Consider the following 21,072-nt stretch of genomic DNA (forward strand, 5'->3'; position numbering starts at 1 on the left):
CCCTCTTACTACTAATACGTTTGTGTCACGATGGTGTCAAGAGCCACGCCTGACTCCGTTATACCCGGGGTCAGGAAGTCGCAGCGGGTGGCTGCGCGCTCTATGTCTAAAGACAGTGCTGTTTATTAATGGTAGCTTTCTGGGTTTGCCTTGCAATCCTTTTTGGCTCACTCAGGGATCCGTAGCTTCTCCTCCTCAGCTGTTTCTTGTCCAGCAATCCCAACCTCCTTATATTCCCATCTCTCACTTCTCTGGTTGCCAGATATAGAGCTTCCTGCCTGGACTTCTATACTGACCCACTGGAGCTGTGTTGCTGTGTTCCCTGGTTGTTGTTCCAGAACGTTACCCTCCGGATCCCTGTTGGGCCTTGGTGGTCTGCTGTTGTCGCCCACCTGGGATTATATGTTTGTCTGTATTGTCTGTCCTCTCCTTGGTGTTTTCCTCTTAGTGTCAGTGGTGCGGACTAGTGATCCCACCGCCCCGTTCACTACATAGGGCTCATCTTAGGGAAAGCCAGGGTTTAGGCACGTGATCGGCGTACGGGTGAGGAACCCGTCTAGGGACGTCAGGGCAGTCAGGTGCCAGCCGCAAGGTGAGTCAGGGGTCTCCATCTTTCCCTCTCCCTTGGACAGGGCCTTCCAATTTCCCTCCCTTTGCGTGACGCCGGTCATTACAGTTTGTAATTTCATCAGAGCACACGAGCAAGGCAGCCGCAGGAAAAGTCTTTTCAGAGACACCCTACTCACATAGAGTTCGCCACATACAATAGAACCGACACGGGTGGGTGACGTACAGTGATGTCAGATGGTGGGTGGAGTCTGGAGACTTGAATAAGGGAGGCGGAGCAAGAAGGAGCCAGGAGCGAGTGGCGGGAGGGGAAGTAATGTGTTTGTACACAGCGCTATGCAAGGTGCAGGGGCGGGCGGACGCAGATTTAGAAGCGGTCAGCGCACATGACCGCTTCGATGACGTCACAAAATACTGCGGTAGTTAGGAAACAGCGATATCGCCACATCACCGTTTTTTAATACCGCGGTATATCGTGAACACCGGTATACCGCTCAACCCTACTCTGTAACTATCTGGCTTTTTGGAGGATAAAGAAGCGTTAAATTCAGCTCTTACGAAATTCTGAAGACCGCTATAAAAAGATGGAGTCTCCTCAGCCACTGTTTTATCTATACATTGCTGGCATAACCTCTTGCTATATTCAACAGCCAGAGAACATTTGTACAAGGCACATTCTTTGTGACGTCTTTTAGAAACCGCTTTTTTAGGTTTTTCCTGCAAGACACATACATTCATACATCAAAAGATGGTTATAAAATCAGTGGCTACACCAGTCTCTCACCCCTCCCTGGTACCGAGGTCGGGTTGGCCGCCGGGTCCTCCATAGTCTCATTCCTTTCCTCTTCCATACTGCAGCTCCTGAGCACCGGACGCGGTCTCTGCAATCGCGACCACCGGCAGCCATTTACGGGTTCCAGTGGCGCTTTAAACCACCCCCCCTGCACGTGACTCCAATCCATGCGCTCCATGCCTCACTCTCAACCCGGAAGTGGTGGTCACGTGCGCGGAGCTTCTCCTACAACTCCTCCCCCTGGCCGGATGTCCTGTGCTGACGGATGCTTACTGGTGCTTGTTATTTCACCGAAGCATCATGCCCCTCCAGCGCTCAGGAACGCCAAGCCATCACGCCTCTGGAAGCCCCACTGCGCACAGCGTGCCGCAGGTAACAGGGCAGCCTAGGGGTAAAGAGGGCGAACCACAGGCTTCCCCTCAAAGACAGGAAACCATCTTGAGGGCAGAGAGGAGTCTCCGCCTTTTTGTGCCGCAGGTTTCCTGTCTTTGGGGGGCGGATCCATCCTCTCAAGGCAGACCAGCATGCAGCATCCATCCAGTATAGTAGAATATGTGGATGCTCACTCAGCTGCCTACAACAGCCTACCCATTCATGCAATATCACACTGGGTCTCGGTATCAGACCGCATGCATACTGACAAGTCAGCTGTAGCGCTGCTTGAAAATCAATCTACACCCTGCCTGGATGGCCGTGTCCTGTTACAAGATCAACGGCTCAACGCGTTTCAATGTGGAACCATAAGCCACATATCATCAGGAGCGAGAGTCTCTAGATAGAGGTAGCCTGTAAAGCAGAAGTAGCCTCACACTTTTGCGTGTCAAGGCTCCGGCGCTATGATGGCCGTACGCGGCCGCTCAGACGCCGAAATGATATCAGGTAAGCCCCGCCTATGATGGGGGTGTGTACTGGTACTGCGCCAAACATCAAGAGGCGTGTCATCTGGCATTCGCCCCCTGCTCCGCCAAGAACCCACGTCACAGTACACACCTCCTTATCAGTGCAAGCAAGCGCTCATGTATAGGGGGAATTGAAAGTTGTGGCTCAATCTATGTCACATAAACGCCTCACTCCGGTGTCAGTATAATAGGGAATCCTAACAGGTGACAGAGTAGTATATATACATATGTGTCAATCATAAAACCATATCCAGGAAAACACAAGCCAAAATATAAACACTGTCTCCCCAGTTTTCTACAGGTCAATCACCATACCTGTACAATGTAACTGATGCCAATCACAATGAACAAGGTAGAAATTTAGGGAAGGACAAGTAAAAGAGGACAACAGCGCACTTCAGTATATGTATGAACGTGAAAAGCCGTGGACATGTCCATAGATGCAAAGTATATCTGACCTAAATGAAGCAAGCATATGAGATCGCTTCATTCAGGCCTTTTGGCTGGATAGTTTGTAGCTTAAAAATCCACATTGCTTCTTTGCGGAGTAGTGGTGTATCCACATCTCCGCCACGTGTGGATCTATTATGCAAAGCAATCCCTTGAACCCGCAGCACATCTGGATTACCGTCATGTGTCTCACGCACATGACGAGACACCGTAGTGTCCCGTGCGTTGCGGATATCTGATAGGTGTTCGCCAAATCTCCTCCTAAGTTCACGCTTGGTCTTGCCTACATATTGTAGGCCACATTTGCAGGTGATCAAGTACACCAGACCCACCGAGGTACATCTAATAAAGGACCAAATATTATATTTCTCTCCAGTAGACGAACTGGTAAAGAAAGCTCCTTTATTGATGTACTGACATATAATGCAAGAACCACAGGGGAAGTTGCCTTTTGCTGTGTTTTTCAGCCAAGTTTCAGGCATAGGGCGTGTATACAGGCTGTGCACCAATCGGTCATGTAAGTTGGAGCCACGTCTATACGTAACCGATGGACGATCAGATATAGATGATCCAATGTCTGGATCCGACTGGAGAATCGACCAATGATTTTCCAGAATTTCGCGGACCTGACGGTGGGCCTTGTCAAAATTAGCTAGGATACGTGGGGCAGAATCAATGTTAGTCCTGGTTTTAGGGACCAGTAATTCGCTCCGATTTGCACTCATGGCATGATGGTATGCCTTTTTCAGTGTGTGTTCTGGGTATCCTGTATTTTTGAACCTACATTTTAGGTCCGATGCTGCGGCCTTGAACTCACCAAGCTCAGAACAATTCCTCCTGGCCCTGAGGTATTGTCCTTTCGGAATACCACTTCTCAAGGCCAGGGGGTGTCCACTCTCCCAATGTAGGAGACTATTAGTGGAGGTTTGTTTTCTGAAGAGTTTGGTGGTAATTCTCCTGTCCCTACCTATAGAAATGGTCAGGTCGAGAAACGTAATCTGTCTCTCTTGCATTTCAGATGTAAAGAAAAGGCCGACCATATTGGTATTCAAGGTCTCCACAAATTCCAAAAATCCAGTTTTAGTGCCTTTCCACAGTATCAATACATCATCCAGATATCTAATCCATAGCTGGATACAGGATGTGTATTGCTCCATCGTGTCCGTGAATACCACCTCCCTCTCCCACCAGCCCAGGAAGAGGTTTGCGAATGTTGGGGCACAGGGTCTGCCCATCGCAACCCCCCTGAGCTGGTGGTAGATACGTTGATCAAAGAGGAAGAGGTTTCGTGTCAGGATGAAATTCAAGAGTTGCATAATGAAGGCATTATGGCGACGACAATGATCACCCCTCTGTAGGAGGAAGGTCCCCACAGCCTCACATCCCAAATCATGGGGTATAGAGGTGTATAGGGCTTCAACGTCCAAACTCGCCAGCCATACTCCCTCATCACAATAGATACCGTCCAACCGCTGTAACACATCCATGGTGTCACGGGCATAGGATGGCAGGCTCACTACAAATGGACGCAAAATAATGTCCACATACGTACTAATATTTGCAGTGAGGCTGCCTATGCCCGAGACAATAGGTCTGCCCTTCAAGAGGGGGCCTTGTTTATGTAACTTAGGCAGACTATAAAATGTAGCAAGGACAGGGAATTTAGGTAGTAAATATTCATACTCTGCCTTGCTAATCAGTCTCTCCTCCATGGCATCACTTAATATTGTCACGAGTTGGGCCTTAAAGGTAGATGTAGGGTCAAAGCCCAGGATATTGTAAGTCTTTTTGTCCTCCAGGAGTCTGAGACACATCATGCGGTATTTATCCTGGTCCAGGACAACAATATTGCTGCCCTTATCTGAGGGCTTGATGACAATATTGGTGTCTTTCTCCAGTTCTTCTAAGGCAACCCTTTCCTCGTGGTGCATATTGTCGTGTCCCATAGATAAACCATCAAGTTTATAGAGGTCACGGGTTACCACGCTTAAAAAGGTATCAATTGGGGTATTATCATTAAGGGGTGGGAATATTTTTGATGGATTCTTCAGATCCGTGTATGGACCATCACCTATATTCCTGTCCCCCTCTTCCGATAAACCAACCAGAAGGTTCAGGTCCTGGAGATCCTCAACATCTATCCCCAATTCATGACACTGTCTTTTATTATGCATGGAGAAGAATTTCTTCCACTTCAATTTGCGCACATACAATTGTAGATCTTTAATCCAGTAAAACAGATTGAATTTTTGAAGGGGTGCAAAGGACAACCCCTTTTTGAGGACCTCTATTTGTGGTAAAGAGAGGTCACACTGGGACAGATTAACAACCTGGAGTTCGTCTATTTGGGATCCACTGGGACTTTCTTGTGGCGTAATAGGTAGTCGGATACTGGTGGGGTCTGATCTAAAAAACCACCCCGTGAGCCTCTCCCTGATCTACCTCCTTGTCTTGATCCCCGGGATCTGTGAGGTCTTCTATTAGAATTACCACGTCCTCGAGGTGGCATAAACCCCCGCTCTCCGTCAGTGTCACATTCCGAAAAAGACAGATCTGTGTCTAATTCAGAAGCGACCTGGCGTCTAGGGCCAAATTCAAGAATTCTCCATTCCTTAAAGTCATTAGTGTCTCTGTTATACAGGAAGTGTTTTCTTTCTTTGATTTGGGATGTAAAGCGTTCAATATTTTGTTGTAATAGCGCCTCTTTTTGACTAAATTCCCTATGATCACTGAATTTTTTAGCTTGTGTAATACATTCCTGTAATTCAGTCTCGCACACTACAAGTAACCGTTTCTCTTCCTCCAATAATAACCGCATTAGGCGGAGGGAACCTTCAATCGATTCTTGTTCCCACTTTTTGAGAAACTCATTAGAGCGTACACGTGCTGTGGGGAGGATCGGACTTCTCAGACCTCTTAGGACTATGTTGTTTTTTATATATATATCCAGAGTCTGAACCTCCCACCAGCATCGGACGTGATCTTTGTATATACGGTTCAGGGGTTTGAAAGATGCCGTAATACTAGTTTGAACTGCCTGTGAGGGCAATTCTTTTTCTGTAAACACCTCCTTTGGATCCCCCAACCAACATTCAGAGCTCAGGTCGTTAGACAAAAAGCCTGCCATTCCCCAGCTAACTCAAATCACAATAAACTATCTCACACAAACAAATACTATTGTGTACAGTCGTGGCCAAAAGTTTTGAGAATTACATAAATATTGGAAATTGGAAAAGTTGCTGCTTAAGTTTTTATAATAGCAATTTGCATATACTCCAGAATGTTATGAAGAGTGATCAGATGAATTGCATAGTCCTTCTTTGCCATGAAAATTAACTTAATCCCAAAAAAAACTTTCCACTGCATTTCATTGCTGTCATTAAAGGACCTGCTGAGATCATTTCAGTAATCGTCTTGTTAACTCAGGTGAGAATGTTGACGAGCACAAGGCTGGAGATCATTATGTCAGGCTGATTGGGTTAAAATGGCAGACTTGACATGTTAAAAGGAGGGTGATGCTTGAAATCATTGTTCTTCCATTGTTAACCATGGTGACCTGCAAAGAAACGCGTGCAGCCATCATTGCGTTGCATAAAAATGGCTTCACAGGCAAGGATATTGTGGCTACTAAGATTGCACCTCAATCAACAATTTATAGGATCATCAAGAACATTAAGGAAAGAGGTTCAATTCTTGTTGAGAAGGCTTCAGGGCGTCCAAGAAATTCCAGCAAGCGCCAAGATCGTCTCCTAAAGAGGATTCAGCTGCGGGATCGAAGTGCCACCAGTGCAGAGCTTGCTCAGGAATGGCAGCAGGCAGGTGTGAGCGCATCTGCACACACAGTGAGGCGAAGACTTTTGGAAGATGGCCTGGTGTCAAGAAGGGCAGCAAAGAAGCCACTTCTCTCTAAAAAAAACATCAGGGACAGATTGATCTTCTGCAGAAAGTATGGTGAATGGACTGCTGAGGACTGCGGCAAAGTCATATTCTCAGATGATGCCTCTTTCCGATTGTTTGGGGCATCTGGAAAAAGGTTTGTCCGGAGAAGAAAAGGTGAGCGCTACCATCAGTCCTGTGTCATGCCAACAGTAAAGCATCCTGAGACCATTCATGTGTGGGGTTGCTTCTCATCCAAGGGAGTGGGCTCACAATTTTGCCCAAAAACACAGCCATGAATAAAGAATGGTACCAAAATACCCTCCAACAGCAACTTCTTCCAACAATCCAACAACAGTTTGGTGAAGAACAATGCATTTTCCAGCACGATGGAGCACCGTGCCATAAAGCAAAAGTGATAACTAAGTGGCTCGGGGACCAAAACGTTGACATTTTGGGTCCATGGCCTGGAAACTCCCCAGATCTTAATCCCATTGAGAACTTGTGGTCAATCCTCAAGAGGCGGGTGGACAAACAAAAACCCACTAATTCTGACAAACTCCAAGAAGTGATTATGAAAGAATGGGTTGCTATCAGTTAGGAATTAGCCCAGAAGTTGATTGAGAGCATGCCCAGTCGAATTGCAGAGGTCCTGAAAAAGAAGGGCCAGCACTGCAAATACTGACTCTTTGCATAAATGTCATGTAATTGTCGATAAAAGCCTTTGAAACGTATGAAGTGCGTGTAATTATATTTCACTACATCACAGAAACAACTGAAACAAAGATCTAAAAGCAGTTTAGCAGCAAACTTTGTGAAAACTAATATTTGTGTCATTCTCAAAACTTTTGGCCACGACTGTACATTCACTATATATATAATAATTACTGCCTGAAGAACGTATTAAGCTGAACTGGGATATTTGCAGTACCAGGAGGGGTAAAGTACCCTAATTGTACTGCACATCTCTCTCAAGCGTCAGCCTAGTGGTACTACACATCTCCGTCTAGTGTCAGTTTCATGGTACTGCACATCTCCCTCGTGTCAGCCTCCTGGTACTACAAATATCCCTCCAGTTCAGCTTAATTGTACTGCAGATATCCTTCTAGTGTCAGCCTAATTGTATTGCACATCTCCTTCTAGAGTCAGCCTTGTGGTACTGCACATCTCCCTCTAGTGTCAGCCTCCTGGTGCTGCAAATATCCCTCCAGTTCAGCTTAATTGTACTGCACATCTTCTTCTAGCGTCAGCCTCATGGTACTGCACATCTCCCTCTAGTGACAGCCGTATTGTACTGCACATCTCCCACTAGTGTCAGCCTCTTTGTACTGAACATCTCCCTCTAGTGTCAGCCTCCTTGTACTGCACATCTCCCTCTAGTGTCAGCGTATCTGTACTGCACATCTCCCTCTAGTGTAAGCCTGATTGTACTGCATATCTCCCTCTAGTTCAGCCTGATTGTACTGCACGTCTCCCTCTAGTGTCAGCCTAATTGTACTGCAAATCTCCCTCAAATGACAGCCTTATTGTTCTGCACATCTCACTCTAGTGACAGCCTAATTGTACTGCACATCTCCCTCTAGTGTCAGCCTAATTGTACTGCACATCTCCCTCTAGTTCAGCCTAATTGTACTGCACATCTCCCTCAAATGACAGCTTTATTGTACTGCACATCTCACTCTAGTGACAGCCTAACTGTGCTGCACATCTCCCTCTAGTGTCAGCCTAATTGTACTGCACATCTCCCTCTAGTGTGAGCCTTATTGTACTGCACATCTCCCTCTAGTGTCAGGCTAAGGCTACATTCACACGTCCGTGGTGTATTGCGGGTCCGCAACACACCAGCCCGTCACCCCCATAGAAATGCCTATTCTTGTCCGCAAGCTGTGGACAAGAATAGGACATGCTCTATCTTTTTGCGGAGCTGCGGACCCAAAATCGGGGCCGCGCTCCGCAATTGCGGCTGCAGACAGCACACTGTGTGCTGTCCACATCCATTCCGTCCCCATAGAGAATGAATGTTTCCGCACCCGTTCCGCAAAATTGCGAAATGGATGCGGACACATTTTGCGGACGTGTGAATGGAGCCTAATTGTACTGCACATCTCCCTCTAGTGTCAGCCTAATTGTACTGCACATCTCCCTCTAGTGTCAGCCTAATCGTACTGCACATCTCCCTCCAGTGTCAGGCTAATTGTACTGCACATCTCCCTCTAGTGTCAGCCTAATTGTACTGCACATCTCCCTCTAGTGTCAGCCTAATCGTACTGCACATCTCCCTCCAGTGTCAGGCTAATTGTACTGCACATCTCCCTCCAGTGTCAGCCTAATTGTACCACGCATCTCCTTCTAGTGTCAGCCTCCTGGTACTGCACATCTCCCTCTAGTGTCAGCCTTATTGTACTGCACATCTCCCTCTAGTGTCAGCCTAATCGTACTGCACATCTCCCTCCAGTGTCAGCCTTATCGTACTGCACATCTCCCTCCAGTGTCAGGCTAATTGTACTGCACATCTCCCTCCAGTGTCAGCCTCCTGGTACTGCACATCTTCCTCTAGTGTCAGCCTTATTGTACTGCACATCTCCCTCTAGTGTCAGCCTAATCGTACTGCACATCTCCCTCTAGTGTCAGCCTAATCGTACTGCACATCTCCCTCTAGTGTCAGGCTAATTGTACTGCACATCTCCCTCCAGTGTCAGCCTAATTGTACTGCACATCTCCCTCTAGTGTCAGCCTCCTGGTACTGCACATCTCCCTCTAGTGTCAGCCTTATCGTACTGCACATCTCCCTCTAGTGTCAGCCTTATTGTACTGCACATCTCCCTCTAGTGTCAGCGTATCTGTACTGCACATCTCCCTCTAGTGTCAGCCTAATTGTACTGCACATCTCCCTCTAGTGTCAGCCTAATTGTACCGCACATCTCCCTCCAGTGTCAGCCTTATTGTACTGCACATCTCCCTCTAGTGTCAGCCTAATCGTACTGCACATCTCCCTCTAGTGTCAGCCTAATCGTACTGCACATCTCCCTCCAGTGTCAGGCTAATTGTACTGCACATCTCCCTCCAGTGTCAGCCTAATTGTACTGCACATCTCCCTCTAGTGTCAGCCTCCTGGTACTGCACATCTCCCTCTAGTGTCAGCCTTATCGTACTGCACAACTCCCTCTAGTGTCAGCCTTATTGTACTGCACATCTCCCTCTAGTGTCAGCGTATCTGTACTGCACATCTCCCTCTAGTGTCAGCCTAATTGTACTGCACATCTCCCTCTAGTGTCAGCCTAATTGTACCGCACATCTCCCTCCAGTGTCAGCCTTATTGTACTGCACATCTCCCTCTAGTGTCAGCCTCCTGGTACTGCACATCTCCCTCTAGTGTCAGCCTTATTGTACTGCACATCTCCCTCTAGTGTCAGCCTAATTGTACTGCACATCTCCCTCTAGTGTCAGCCATATCGTACTGCACATCTCCCTCTAGTGTCAGCCTTATTGTACTGCACATCTCCCTCTAGTGTCAGCCTCCTGGTACTGCACATCTCCCTCTAGTGTCAGCCTTATTGTACTGCACATCTCCCTCTAGTGTCAGCCTAATTGTACTGCACATCTCCCTCTAGTGTCAGCCTTATTGTACTGCACATCTCCCTCTAGTGTCAGCCTTATTGTACTGCACATCTCCCTCTAGTGTCAGCCTAATTGTACTGCACATCTCCCTCAAATGACAGCTTTATTGTACTGCACATCTCACTCTAGTGACAGCCTAACTGTGCTGCACATCTCCCTCTAGTGTCAGCCTAATTGTACTGCACATCTCCCTCTAGTGTCAGCCTTATTGTACTGCACATCTCCCTCTAGTGTCAGGCTAAGGCTACATTCACACGTCCGTGGTGTATTGCGGGTCCGCAACACACCAGCCCGTCACCCCCATAGAAATGCCTATTCTTGTCCGCAAGCTGTGGACAAGAATAGGACATGCTCTATCTTTTTGCGGAGCTGTGGACCCAAAATCGGGGCCGCGCTCCGCAATTGCGGCTGCAGACAGCACACTGTGTGCTGTCCGCATCCATTCCGTCCCCATAGAGAATGAATGTTTCCGCACCCGTTCCGCAAAATTGCGAAATGGATGTGGACACATTTTGCGGACGTGTGAATGGAGCCTAATTGTACTGCACATCTCCCTCTAGTGTCAGCGTATCTGTACTGCACATCTCCCTCTAGTGTAAGCCTGATTGTACTGCATATCTCCCTCTAGTTCAGCCTGATTGTACTGCACATCTCCCTCTAGTGTCAGCCTAATTGTACTGCAAATCTCCCTCAAATGACAGCCTTATTGTTCTGCACATCTCACTCTAGTGACAGCCTAATTGTACTGCACATCTCCCTCTAGTGTCAGCCTAATTGTACTGCACATCTCCCTCTAGTTCAGCCTAATTGTACTGCACATCTCCCTCAAATGACAGCTTTATTGTACTGCACATCTCACTCTAGTGACAGCCTAACTGTGCTGCACATCTCCCTCTAGTGTCAGCCTAATTGTACTGCACATCTCCCTCTAGTGTCAGCCTTATTGTACTGCACATCTCCCTCTAGTGTCAGGCTAAGGCTACATTCACACGTCCGTGGTGTATTGCGGGTCCGCAACACACCAGCCCGTCACCCCCATAGAAATGCCTATTCTTGTCCGCAAGCTGTGGACAAGAATAGGACATGCTCTATCTTTTTGCGGAGCTGCGGACCCAAAATCGGGGCCGCGCTCCGCAATTGCGGCTGCAGACAGCACACTGTGTGCTGTCCACATCCATTCCGTCCCCATAGAGAATGAATGTTTCCGCACCCGTTCCGCAAAATTGCGAAATGGATGCGGACACATTTTGCGGACGTGTGAATGGAGCCTAATTGTACTGCACATCTCCCTCTAGTGTCAGCCTAATTGTACTGCACATCTCCCTCTAGTGTCAGCCTAATCGTACTGCACATCTCCCTCCAGTGTCAGGCTAATTGTACTGCACATCTCCCTCTAGTGTCAGCCTAATTGTACTGCACATCTCCCTCTAGTGTCAGCCTAATCGTACTGCACATCTCCCTCCAGTGTCAGGCTAATTGTACTGCACATCTCCCTCCAGTGTCAGCCTAATTGTACCACGCATCTCCCTCTAGTGTCAGCCTCCTGGTACTGCACATCTCCCTCTAGTGTCAGCCTTATTGTACTGCACATCTCCCTCTAGTGTCAGCCTAATCGTACTGCACATCTCCCTCCAGTGTCAGCCTTATCGTACTGCACATCTCCCTCCAGTGTCAGGCTAATTGTACTGCACATCTCCCTCCAGTGTCAGCCTCCTGGTACTGCACATCTTCCTCTAGTGTCAGCCTTATTGTACTGCACATCTCCCTCTAGTGTCAGCCTAATCGTACTGCACATCTCCCTCTAGTGTCAGCCTAATCGTACTGCACATCTCCCTCTAGTGTCAGGCTAATTGTACTGCACATCTCCCTCTAGTGTCAGCCTCCTGGTACTGCACATCTCCCTCTAGTGTCAGCCTTATCGTACTGCACATCTCCCTCTAGTGTCAGCCTTATTGTACTGCACATCTCCCTCTAGTGTCAACGTATCTGTACTGCACATCTCCCTCTAGTGTCAGCCTAATTGTACTGCACATCTCCCTCTAGTGTCAGCCTAATTGTACCGCACATCTCCCTCTAGTGTCAGCCTTATTGTACTGCACATCTCCCTCTAGTGTCAGCCTAATCGTACTGCACATCTCCCTCTAGTGTCAGCCTAATCGTACTGCACATCTCCCTCCAGTGTCAGGCTAATTGTACTGCACATCTCCCTCCAGTGTCAGCCTAATTGTACTGCACATCTCCCTCTAGTGTCAGCCTCCTGGTACTGCACATCTCCCTCTAGTGTCAGCCTTATCGTACTGCACATCTCCCTCTAGTGTCAGCCTTATTGTACTGCACATCTCCCTCTAGTGTCAGCGTATCTGTACTGCACATCTCCCTCTAGTGTCAGCCTAATTGTACTGCACATCTCCCTCTAGTGTCAGCCTAATTGTACCGCACATCTCCCTCCAGTGTCAGCCTTATTGTACTGCACATCTCCCTCTAGTGTCAGCCTCCTGGTACTGCACATCTCCCTCTAGTGTCAGCCTTATTGTACTGCACATCTCCCTCTAGTGTCAGCCTAATTGTACTGCACATCTCCCTCTAGTGTCAGCCTAATCGTACTGCACATCTCCCTCTAGTGTCAGCCTTATTGTACTGCACATCTCCCTCTAGTGTCAGCCTCCTGGTACTGCACATCTCCCTCTAGTGTCAGCCTTATTGTACTGCACATCTCCCTCTAGTGTCAGCCTAATTGTACTGCACATCTCCCTCTAGTGTCAGCCTTATTGTACTGCACATCTCCCTCTAGTGTCAGCCTTATTGTACTGCACATCTCCCTCTAGTGTCAGCCTAATTGTACTGCACATCTCCCTCAAATGACAGCTTTATTGTACTGCACATCTCACTCTAGTGACAGCCTAACTGTGCTGCACATCTCCCTCTAGTGTCAGCCTAATTGTACTGCACATCTCCCTCTAGTGTCAGCCTTATTGTACTGCACATCTCCCTCTAGTGTCAGGCTAAGGCTACATTCACATGTCCGTGGTGTATTGCGGGTCCGCAACACACCAGCCCGTCACCCCCATAGAAATGCCTATTCTTGTCCGCAAGCTGTGGACAAGAATAGGACATGCTCTATCTTTTTGCGGAGCTGTGGACCCAAAATCGGGGCCGCGCTCCGCAATTGCGGCTGCAGACAGCACACTGTGTGCTGTCCGCATCCATTCCGTCCCCATAGAGAATGAATGTTTCCGCACCCGTTCCGCAAAATTGCGAAATGGATGCGAACACATTTTGCGGACGTGTGAAGGGAGCCTAATTGTACTGCACATCTCCCTCTAGTGTCAGCCTAATTGTACTGCACATCTCCCTCTAGTGTCAGCCTAATCGTACTGCACATCTCCCTCCAGTGTCAGGCTAATTGTACTGCACATCTCCCTCTAGTGTCAGCCTAATTGTACCGCACATCTCCCTCTAGTGTCAGCCTAATTGTACTGCACATCTCCCTCCAGTGTCAGGCTAATTGTACTGCACATCTCCCTCTAGTGTCAGCCTAATTGTACTGCACATCTCCCTCCAGTGTCAGGCTAATTGTACTGCACATCTCCCTCCAGTGTCAGCCTAATTGTACCACACATCTCCCTCTAGTGTCAGCCTCCTGGTACTGCACATCTCCCTCTAGTGTCAGCCTTATTGTACTGCACATCTCCCTCTAGTGTCAGCCTTATCGTACTGCACATCTCCCTCCAGTGTCAGGCTAATTGTACTGCACATCTCCCTCCAGTGTCAGCCTAATTGTATTGCACATCTCCCTCTAGTGTCAGCCTCCTGGTACTGCACATCTCCCTCTAGTGTCAGCCTTATTGTACTGCACATCTCCCTCTAGTGTCAGCCTAATCGTACTGCACATCTCCCTCTAGTGTCAGCCTAATCGTACTGCACATCTCCCTCCAGTGTCAGGCTAATTGTACTGCACATCTCCCTCCAGTGTCAGCCTAATTGTACTGCACATCCCCCTCTAGTGTCAGCCTCCTGGTACTGCACATCTCCCTCTAGTGTCAGCCTTATCGTACTGCACATCTCCCTCTAGTGTCAGCCTTATTGTACTGCACATCTCCCTCTAGTGTCAGCGTATCTGTACTGCACATCTCCCTCTAGTGTCAGCCTAATTGTACTGCACATCTCCCTCTAGTGTCAGCCTAATTGTACTGCACATCTCCCTCCAGTGTCAGCCTTATTGTACTGCACATCTCCCTCTAGTGTCAACCTCCTGGTACTGCACATCTCCCTCTAGTGTCAGCCTTATTGTACTGCACATCTCCCTCTAGTGTTAGCCTAATTGTACTGCACATCTCCCTCTAGTGTCAGCCTTATTGTACTGCACATCTCCCTCTAGTGTCAGCCTTATTGTACTGCACATCTCCCTCTAGTGTCAGCCTCCTGGTACTGCACATCTCCCTCTAGTGTCAGCCTTATTGTACTGCACATCTCCCTCCAATGTCAGCCTCATCAATAAGCACGTTTTCCTCTTGTCAAGTATCTGGCCGGTCACACTGCAGACCGCCCCCTTTAGGGTGGTGTCTAGAATGCAATACAATACTTTTTCATCCTATATAGCAGGCCATCATCACCCCTTCTTTATAGTCGGTGTAAAGCCCTCGCCCCTTGAGCTCCTCCCATCGGCCGGCCACGTGACCCGCCCCACGCTGACGTTCCTGTGAGGGCAGATGCCCACGTCATCCAGCACATTTGGCAGTTGGCCGGGCGGAAGATGGCAGGCGCCGTGGTGCTGAGCGCTATGCTCCTGCTCTGCCTTAGCAATTGGGTTCAGGCTGAAGCAGGTGATGGAAGCACAGAGGAGTTCGACGTGAAGCCCGGGGGCTTGGACTACACCTACACAAGGAGACTGGTCAGTGGTGCGGCTATCATCGCCTCTCATGAGTGCTAGGAGTAGAACACCGGCAAGGGCTCCTACTGGAAATGACACCGTCCACCATAGGCATGTTGGATTGTTTCCAGAGTCTCAGGGATCCAAGAACTTTTCAACCCTTCCAATATATTAAACACAGAGACCTGAAGGCGGATTTATAATAGTTAAGGGGGCAAGTGGTATAAAAAAGTGCATTGCTTCCCTCCAAGTAGTGGACACTTACCAGGCCCCCACTAGTCCTAGCAGGAGGGGCTGACTTGTCTCAGCCATTGATTGGCTTGGGGGATATTTCCTGGCATCAGACAAGAAGTAGAAAGTGGAGACCTGGTAACATTCAGAATGGCAGCAAACCATGCCTCTAAAAGTGTTGTCCTGGGTTCCCTTTTAGTTTAACACCCCCCCCCCCCCCCCCATGTAAGCTTCCAAAATGGACACAGTCATGAGCGCCACTGAAGTCCATAACTGGTGCAGCGGTGATGAGTCTTTAAACCGTACATTGCTGCGGTCACATGCTACGTGGGGGACAGGACTTGAGGTCACTCCGTGTCCGTTACTTGGAGCATGTTTCCCAGGAAATGTATTTATCACAAATCCACAGGATCTACCAGTGGGACCTCCAGCAATCCCAAGAACAAAAGTCCCCGAGTTCCTTCTCTGAATGGAGCCATAGGGCGCATTTCAGTCTTCTTCTCCATCCATTTTCGTTTGACTGAATTTAGATGTCTCGTAATGTTATAAATTGCTACAATAGCGCTCTGCTATATGCCTCACTAAAATGGGCTGCGGTATCTCAGCAGGACCGCACCAACCGCTGCCCGTTTAACGACCCACATATAATATGATACCGCACATGGGGAAAAGTACTAATGTTGCCTTACAGAATGTCTTCCCCGCCGTGCTGCACGCTTCTAAAGAGCTCACTTTCCAAACGGCGCTTCTGTGCTGGAGTGCGTGTTATCTTTTTACAAGGCAGGCTCTCCCCGCTGGTAGGTAGTATCACTCCCTGAGGAAGGACAGCTTTTGTCTGAAACGCGTTTGTATTTTTTTGGCACCTGCAGCATCCCATAGCTGCAGGAGTGACGTCACTAGTGCTCTGGGAGAGCGCAAATAGCCTACTCCTATTTCCACAGCATTGCGTCACCGGTCTGGGGGCGCACGCTGTCAACCTGAAAGAACTACCTACCAGCGGGGAGAGCCTGACTTGTAATAAGACACACACTCCAGCACAGAAGCTCCGTTTGGAAAGCAAGCAGCACGGCGAGGAAGACATTCTGTAAGGCAACATTAGTACTTTTCCCTGTGCGCGGTATCATTTATATTATGTGAGTGAATTTAGATGCCTGTTATGTGAATTATTTTTTTTTTTTTTATGGGGTGAGCTGTAGTTTTTATTGCTACCAGTTTTAGGGTTTTCTGACTTTTTTGGGGATGTGAGGTGATCAAAAAACTGCAAATCGGCCAGCTTCTTTTCCACTTAGATGTTCACTGTGCATGATAGATATTTTTAGATTTTAATAGACCTTTTCGGACACTGCAATGGCAATTATTTTTGTTTATTTTTATTTGTGAAATCACCTTGTCCCAATTTGAGTTTTTAACCCCTTAAAGGGAACCTGTCACCTTGATTTTGGGTATAAGCTGAGGACATGAGTTGCTAGATGGCCGCTAACACATCCGCAATACCCAGACCCCATAGCTGTGTGCTTGTGTAAAAAAAAAAAAAAAAAAAACGATTTGATACATATGCAAATTAACCTGAAAGGAGTCAGAGCTTGAAAATAACTCTTCTCTTGTCACACAAGTAAGATAGGACTCTTTTATGTTAATTTGCATAAAAGGCGCGAAGTACAAAAATGCATAATACTTATTGAATTCGTCTGCAAATGAAATTAAAAGTGTAATTTATATGTTTAGGGTAACACAATGAACATTTAGAAACGCTCAGTGAGGGTAGCATAGTAGAGCCAACAGGTTCCCTTTAACCCCTTAAGGACTCAGCCCTATTTCACCTTAAGGACTTGGCCATTTTTTGCAAATCTTACTAGTGTCACTTTAAGTGTTGATAACTTTAAAACACTTTGACTTATCCAGGTCATTCTGAGATTGTGTTTTCGTCACATATTGTACTTCATGACACTGGTAAAATGAAGTAAAAAAAAAAATTCATTTTTATTTGTAAAAAAATACCAAATTTACCAAACATTTGTAAAAAATTGCAAATTTCCAAGTTTCAATTTCTCTACTTCTATAATACATAGTAATACCTCCAAAAATAGTTATTACTTTACATTCCCCATATGTCTACTTCATGTTTGGATCATTTTGGGAATTATATTTTATTTTTTTGGGATGTTACAAGGCTTAGAAGTTTAGAAGCAAATCTTGAAATTTTCAAAAACCCAATTTTTAGGGACCAGTTCAGGTCTGAAGTCACTTTGCGAGGCTTACATAATAGAAACCACCCAAAAATGACCCCATTCTACAAACGTCGTTAACCCTTTAGGTGTTCCACAAGAATTAATGGAAAATAGAGACAATTTCAAAATTTCACTTTTTTGGCAAATTTTCCATTTTAAGAATTTTTTTTCAGTTACAAAGCAAGGGTTAACAGCCAAACCAAACTCAATATTTATGGCCCTGATTCTGTAGTTTACAGAAACACCCCATATGTGGTCGTAAACTGCTGTACGGGCACACGGCAGGGCGCAGAAGGAAAGGAATGCCATACGGTTTTTGGAAGGCAGATTTTGCTGGACTGTTTTTTTTTTTTTACACCATGTCCCATTTGAAGCCCTCCTGATGCACCCCTAGAGTAGAAACTCCAAAAAAGTGACCCCATTTTAGAAACTATGGGATAAGGTGGCAGTTTTGTTCGTACTAGTTTAGGGTACATAAGATTTTTGGTTGCTCTATATTACACTTTTTGTGAGGCAAGGTAACAAGAAATAGCTGTTTTGGCACCGTTTTTATTTTTTGTTATTTACAACATTCATCTGACAGGTTAGATTGTGTGATATTTTTATAGACCAGGTTGTCACGGACGCTGTGATACCTAATATGTATACTTTCTTATTATTTATGTAAGTTTTATACAAGGATTTCATTTTTGAAGCAAAAAAAAATCATGTTTTAGTGTCTCCATATTCTGAGAGCCATAGTTTTTTCAGGTTTTAGGCTATTATCTTAGGTAGAGTCTCATTTTTTGCAGGATGAGATGACTGTTTGGCACTATTTTGGGGTGCATATGACTTTTTGATCGCTTGCTATTACACTTTTTGTGATGTAAGGTGACAAAAAATGGTTTATTTAGCACAGTTTTTATTATTTTTTTACGGTGTTCATCTCAGGGGTTAGGTCATGTGATATTTTTATAGAACCGGTCGATACGGACACGGCTATACCTAATATGTATACTTTTTTTTTTTATTTATGTAAGTTTTACACAATAACAGCTTTTTATAAAACCAAAAAATGATGATTTAGTGTCTCCATATTCTGAGCCATAGTTATTTTATTTTTTGGGTGATTGTCTCAGGTAGGGGCTCATTTTTTGCGGGATGAGGTGACGGTTAGATTGCCCACCAAAATAGTACCAAACGCCTTTTTGATCGCTTGCTGTTGTACACTGCTCAAAAAAATAAAGGGAACACTTAAACACAATGTAACTCCAAGTCAATCACACTTCTGTGAAATCAAACTGTCCACTTAGGAAGCAACACTGAGTGACAATCAATTTCACATGCTGTTGTGCAAATGGGATAGACAACAGGTGGAAATTATAGGCAATTAGCAAGACACCCCCAATAAAGGAGTGGTTCTGCAGGTGGTGACCTGACCACTTCTCAGTTCCTATGCTTCCTGGCTGATGTTTTGGTCACTTTTGAATGCTGCCGGTGCTTTCACTCTAGTGGTAGCATGAGACGGAGTCTACAACCCACACAAGTGGCCCAGGTAGTGCAGCTTATCCAGGATGGCACATCAATGCAAGCTGTGGCAAGAAGGTTTGCTGTATCTGTCAGCGTAGTGTCCAGAGCATGGAGGCGCTACCAGGAGACAGGTCAGTACATCAGGAGACGTGGAGGAGGCCGTAGGAGGGCAACAACCCAGCAGCAGGACCGCTACCTCCGCCTTTGTGCAAGGAGGAGCACTGCCAGAGCCCTGCAAAATGACCTCCAGCAGGCCACAAATGTGCATGTGTTTGCTCAAACGGTCAGAAACAGACTCCATGAGGGTGATATGAGGGCCCGACGTCCACAGGTGGGGTTTGGGCTTACAGCCCAACACTGTGCAGGACGTTTGGCATTTGCCAGAAAACACCAAGATTGGCAAATTTGCCACTGGCGCCCTGTGCTCTTCACACTGAGCACATGTGACAGACGTGACATAGTCTGGAGACGCCGTGGAGAACGTTCTGCTGCCTGCAACATCCTCCAGCATGACCGGTTTGGCATTGGGTCAGTAATGGTGTGGGTTGGCATTTCTTTGGAGGGCCGCACAGCCCTCCATGTGCTCGCCAGAGGTAGCCTGACTGCCATTAGGTACCGAGATGAGATCCTCAGACCTCTTGTGAGACCATATGCTGGTGCGGTTGGCCCTGGGTTCCTCCTAATGCAAGACCATGCTAGACCTCATGTGGCTGGAGTGAGTCAGCAGTTCCTGCAAGACGAAGGCATTGATGCTTTGGACTGGCCCGCCCGTTCCCCAGACCTGAATCCAATTGAGCACATCTGGGACATCACGTCTCGCTCTATCCACCAATGTCACGTTGCAGCACAGACTGTCCAGGAGTTGGCAGATGGTTTAGTCCAGGTCTGGGAGGAGATCCCTCAGGAGACCGTCCGCCACCTCATCAGGAGCATGCACAGGCGTTGTAGGGAGGTCATACAGGCACGTGGAGGCCACACACACTACTGAGCCTCATTTTGACTTGTTTTAAGGACATTACATCAAAGTTGGATCAGCCTGTAGTGTGTTTTTCCACTTTAATTTTGAGTGTGACTCCAAATCCAGACCTCCATGGGTTAAAAAATTTGATTTCCATATTATTTTTTTTTGTGTGATTTTGTTGTCAGCACATTCAACTATGTAAAGAACAAAGTATTTCAGAAGAATATTAAATTAATTCAGATCTAGGATGTGTTATTTGTGTGTTCCCTTTATTTTTTTTGAGCAGTATACTTTTTGTGATGTAAGGTGACAAAAGGTTTATTTAGCACAGTTTTTATCTTTTAGTTTTTACGGTGTTCATCTGAGGGGTTAGGTCATGTGATATGTTTATAGAGCTGGTCGATACGGACACGGCGATACCTAATATGTAAAAAAAATTTTATTCCACTTTTTTTTTTCCCACTTTTTTTCCCCCCCACTTTGGGACTTGAACTTTTGGGGGTCTAATCCCCTTTACAATGCATTCCAATACTTCTGTATTGGAATGCATAGGCTGTATGAGTAATACAGTGAGTATTACTCATACAGCTTCCGGCCTGTGAGATCCAGGGGGCTGGATCTCACAGGAAGGCAGTGGCGATGCCTCAGGAAGGCATTGCGCTGGCTTCCATGCCATCGGGTCCCCCCTACAGCCGCATGGGGACCCGATGGCATCTCCGATCACCGCCGCAAACCACAGGTAAAGCCGCAAACCGCTGGATGCCCGGCGTGGATGTGTTATTTTTGTGTTCCCTTTATTTTTTTGAGAGTGTGTATATATGTGTGTGTGTGTGTGTGTGTGTGTGTGTGTATATATATATATATATATATATTATATTATTTTTTTATTTATAAATATTAATTATATTTTGATTCAAATTTACCACTGTCATGAAGTACAATATGTGTTAAGAAAACAGTCTCAGAATGGCTTGGATAAGTAAAAGCGTTTTGAAGTTATTACCACGTAAAGTGACACATGTAATATTTGCAAAAATCTGTCAGGTCCTTAAGGTGAAAAATAACCCGGT

The 21,072-nt window shown here is 46.6% G+C and overlaps 1 protein-coding gene across 1 annotated transcript in view; it reads left to right on the forward strand.

The window, feature by feature from the left end:
• Nucleotides 1–14,920: 14,920 nt before the first annotated feature.
• The window catches only part of MYDGF (myeloid derived growth factor), a 59,179-nt gene continuing 53,027 nt past the window's right edge, over nt 14,921–21,072 (forward strand). Inside the window, exon 1 of the mRNA XM_040417732.1 lies at nt 14,921–15,094. Coding sequence (XP_040273666.1) covers nt 14,957–15,094 — 138 coding nt within the window. The 5' untranslated portion in view covers nt 14,921–14,956. The remainder of the gene's footprint in view (nt 15,095–21,072) is intronic.

The sequence above is a fragment of the Bufo bufo genome, chromosome 2 (assembly GCF_905171765.1).
Source record: "Bufo bufo chromosome 2, aBufBuf1.1, whole genome shotgun sequence".
NCBI lineage: Eukaryota > Metazoa > Chordata > Amphibia > Anura > Bufonidae > Bufo > Bufo bufo.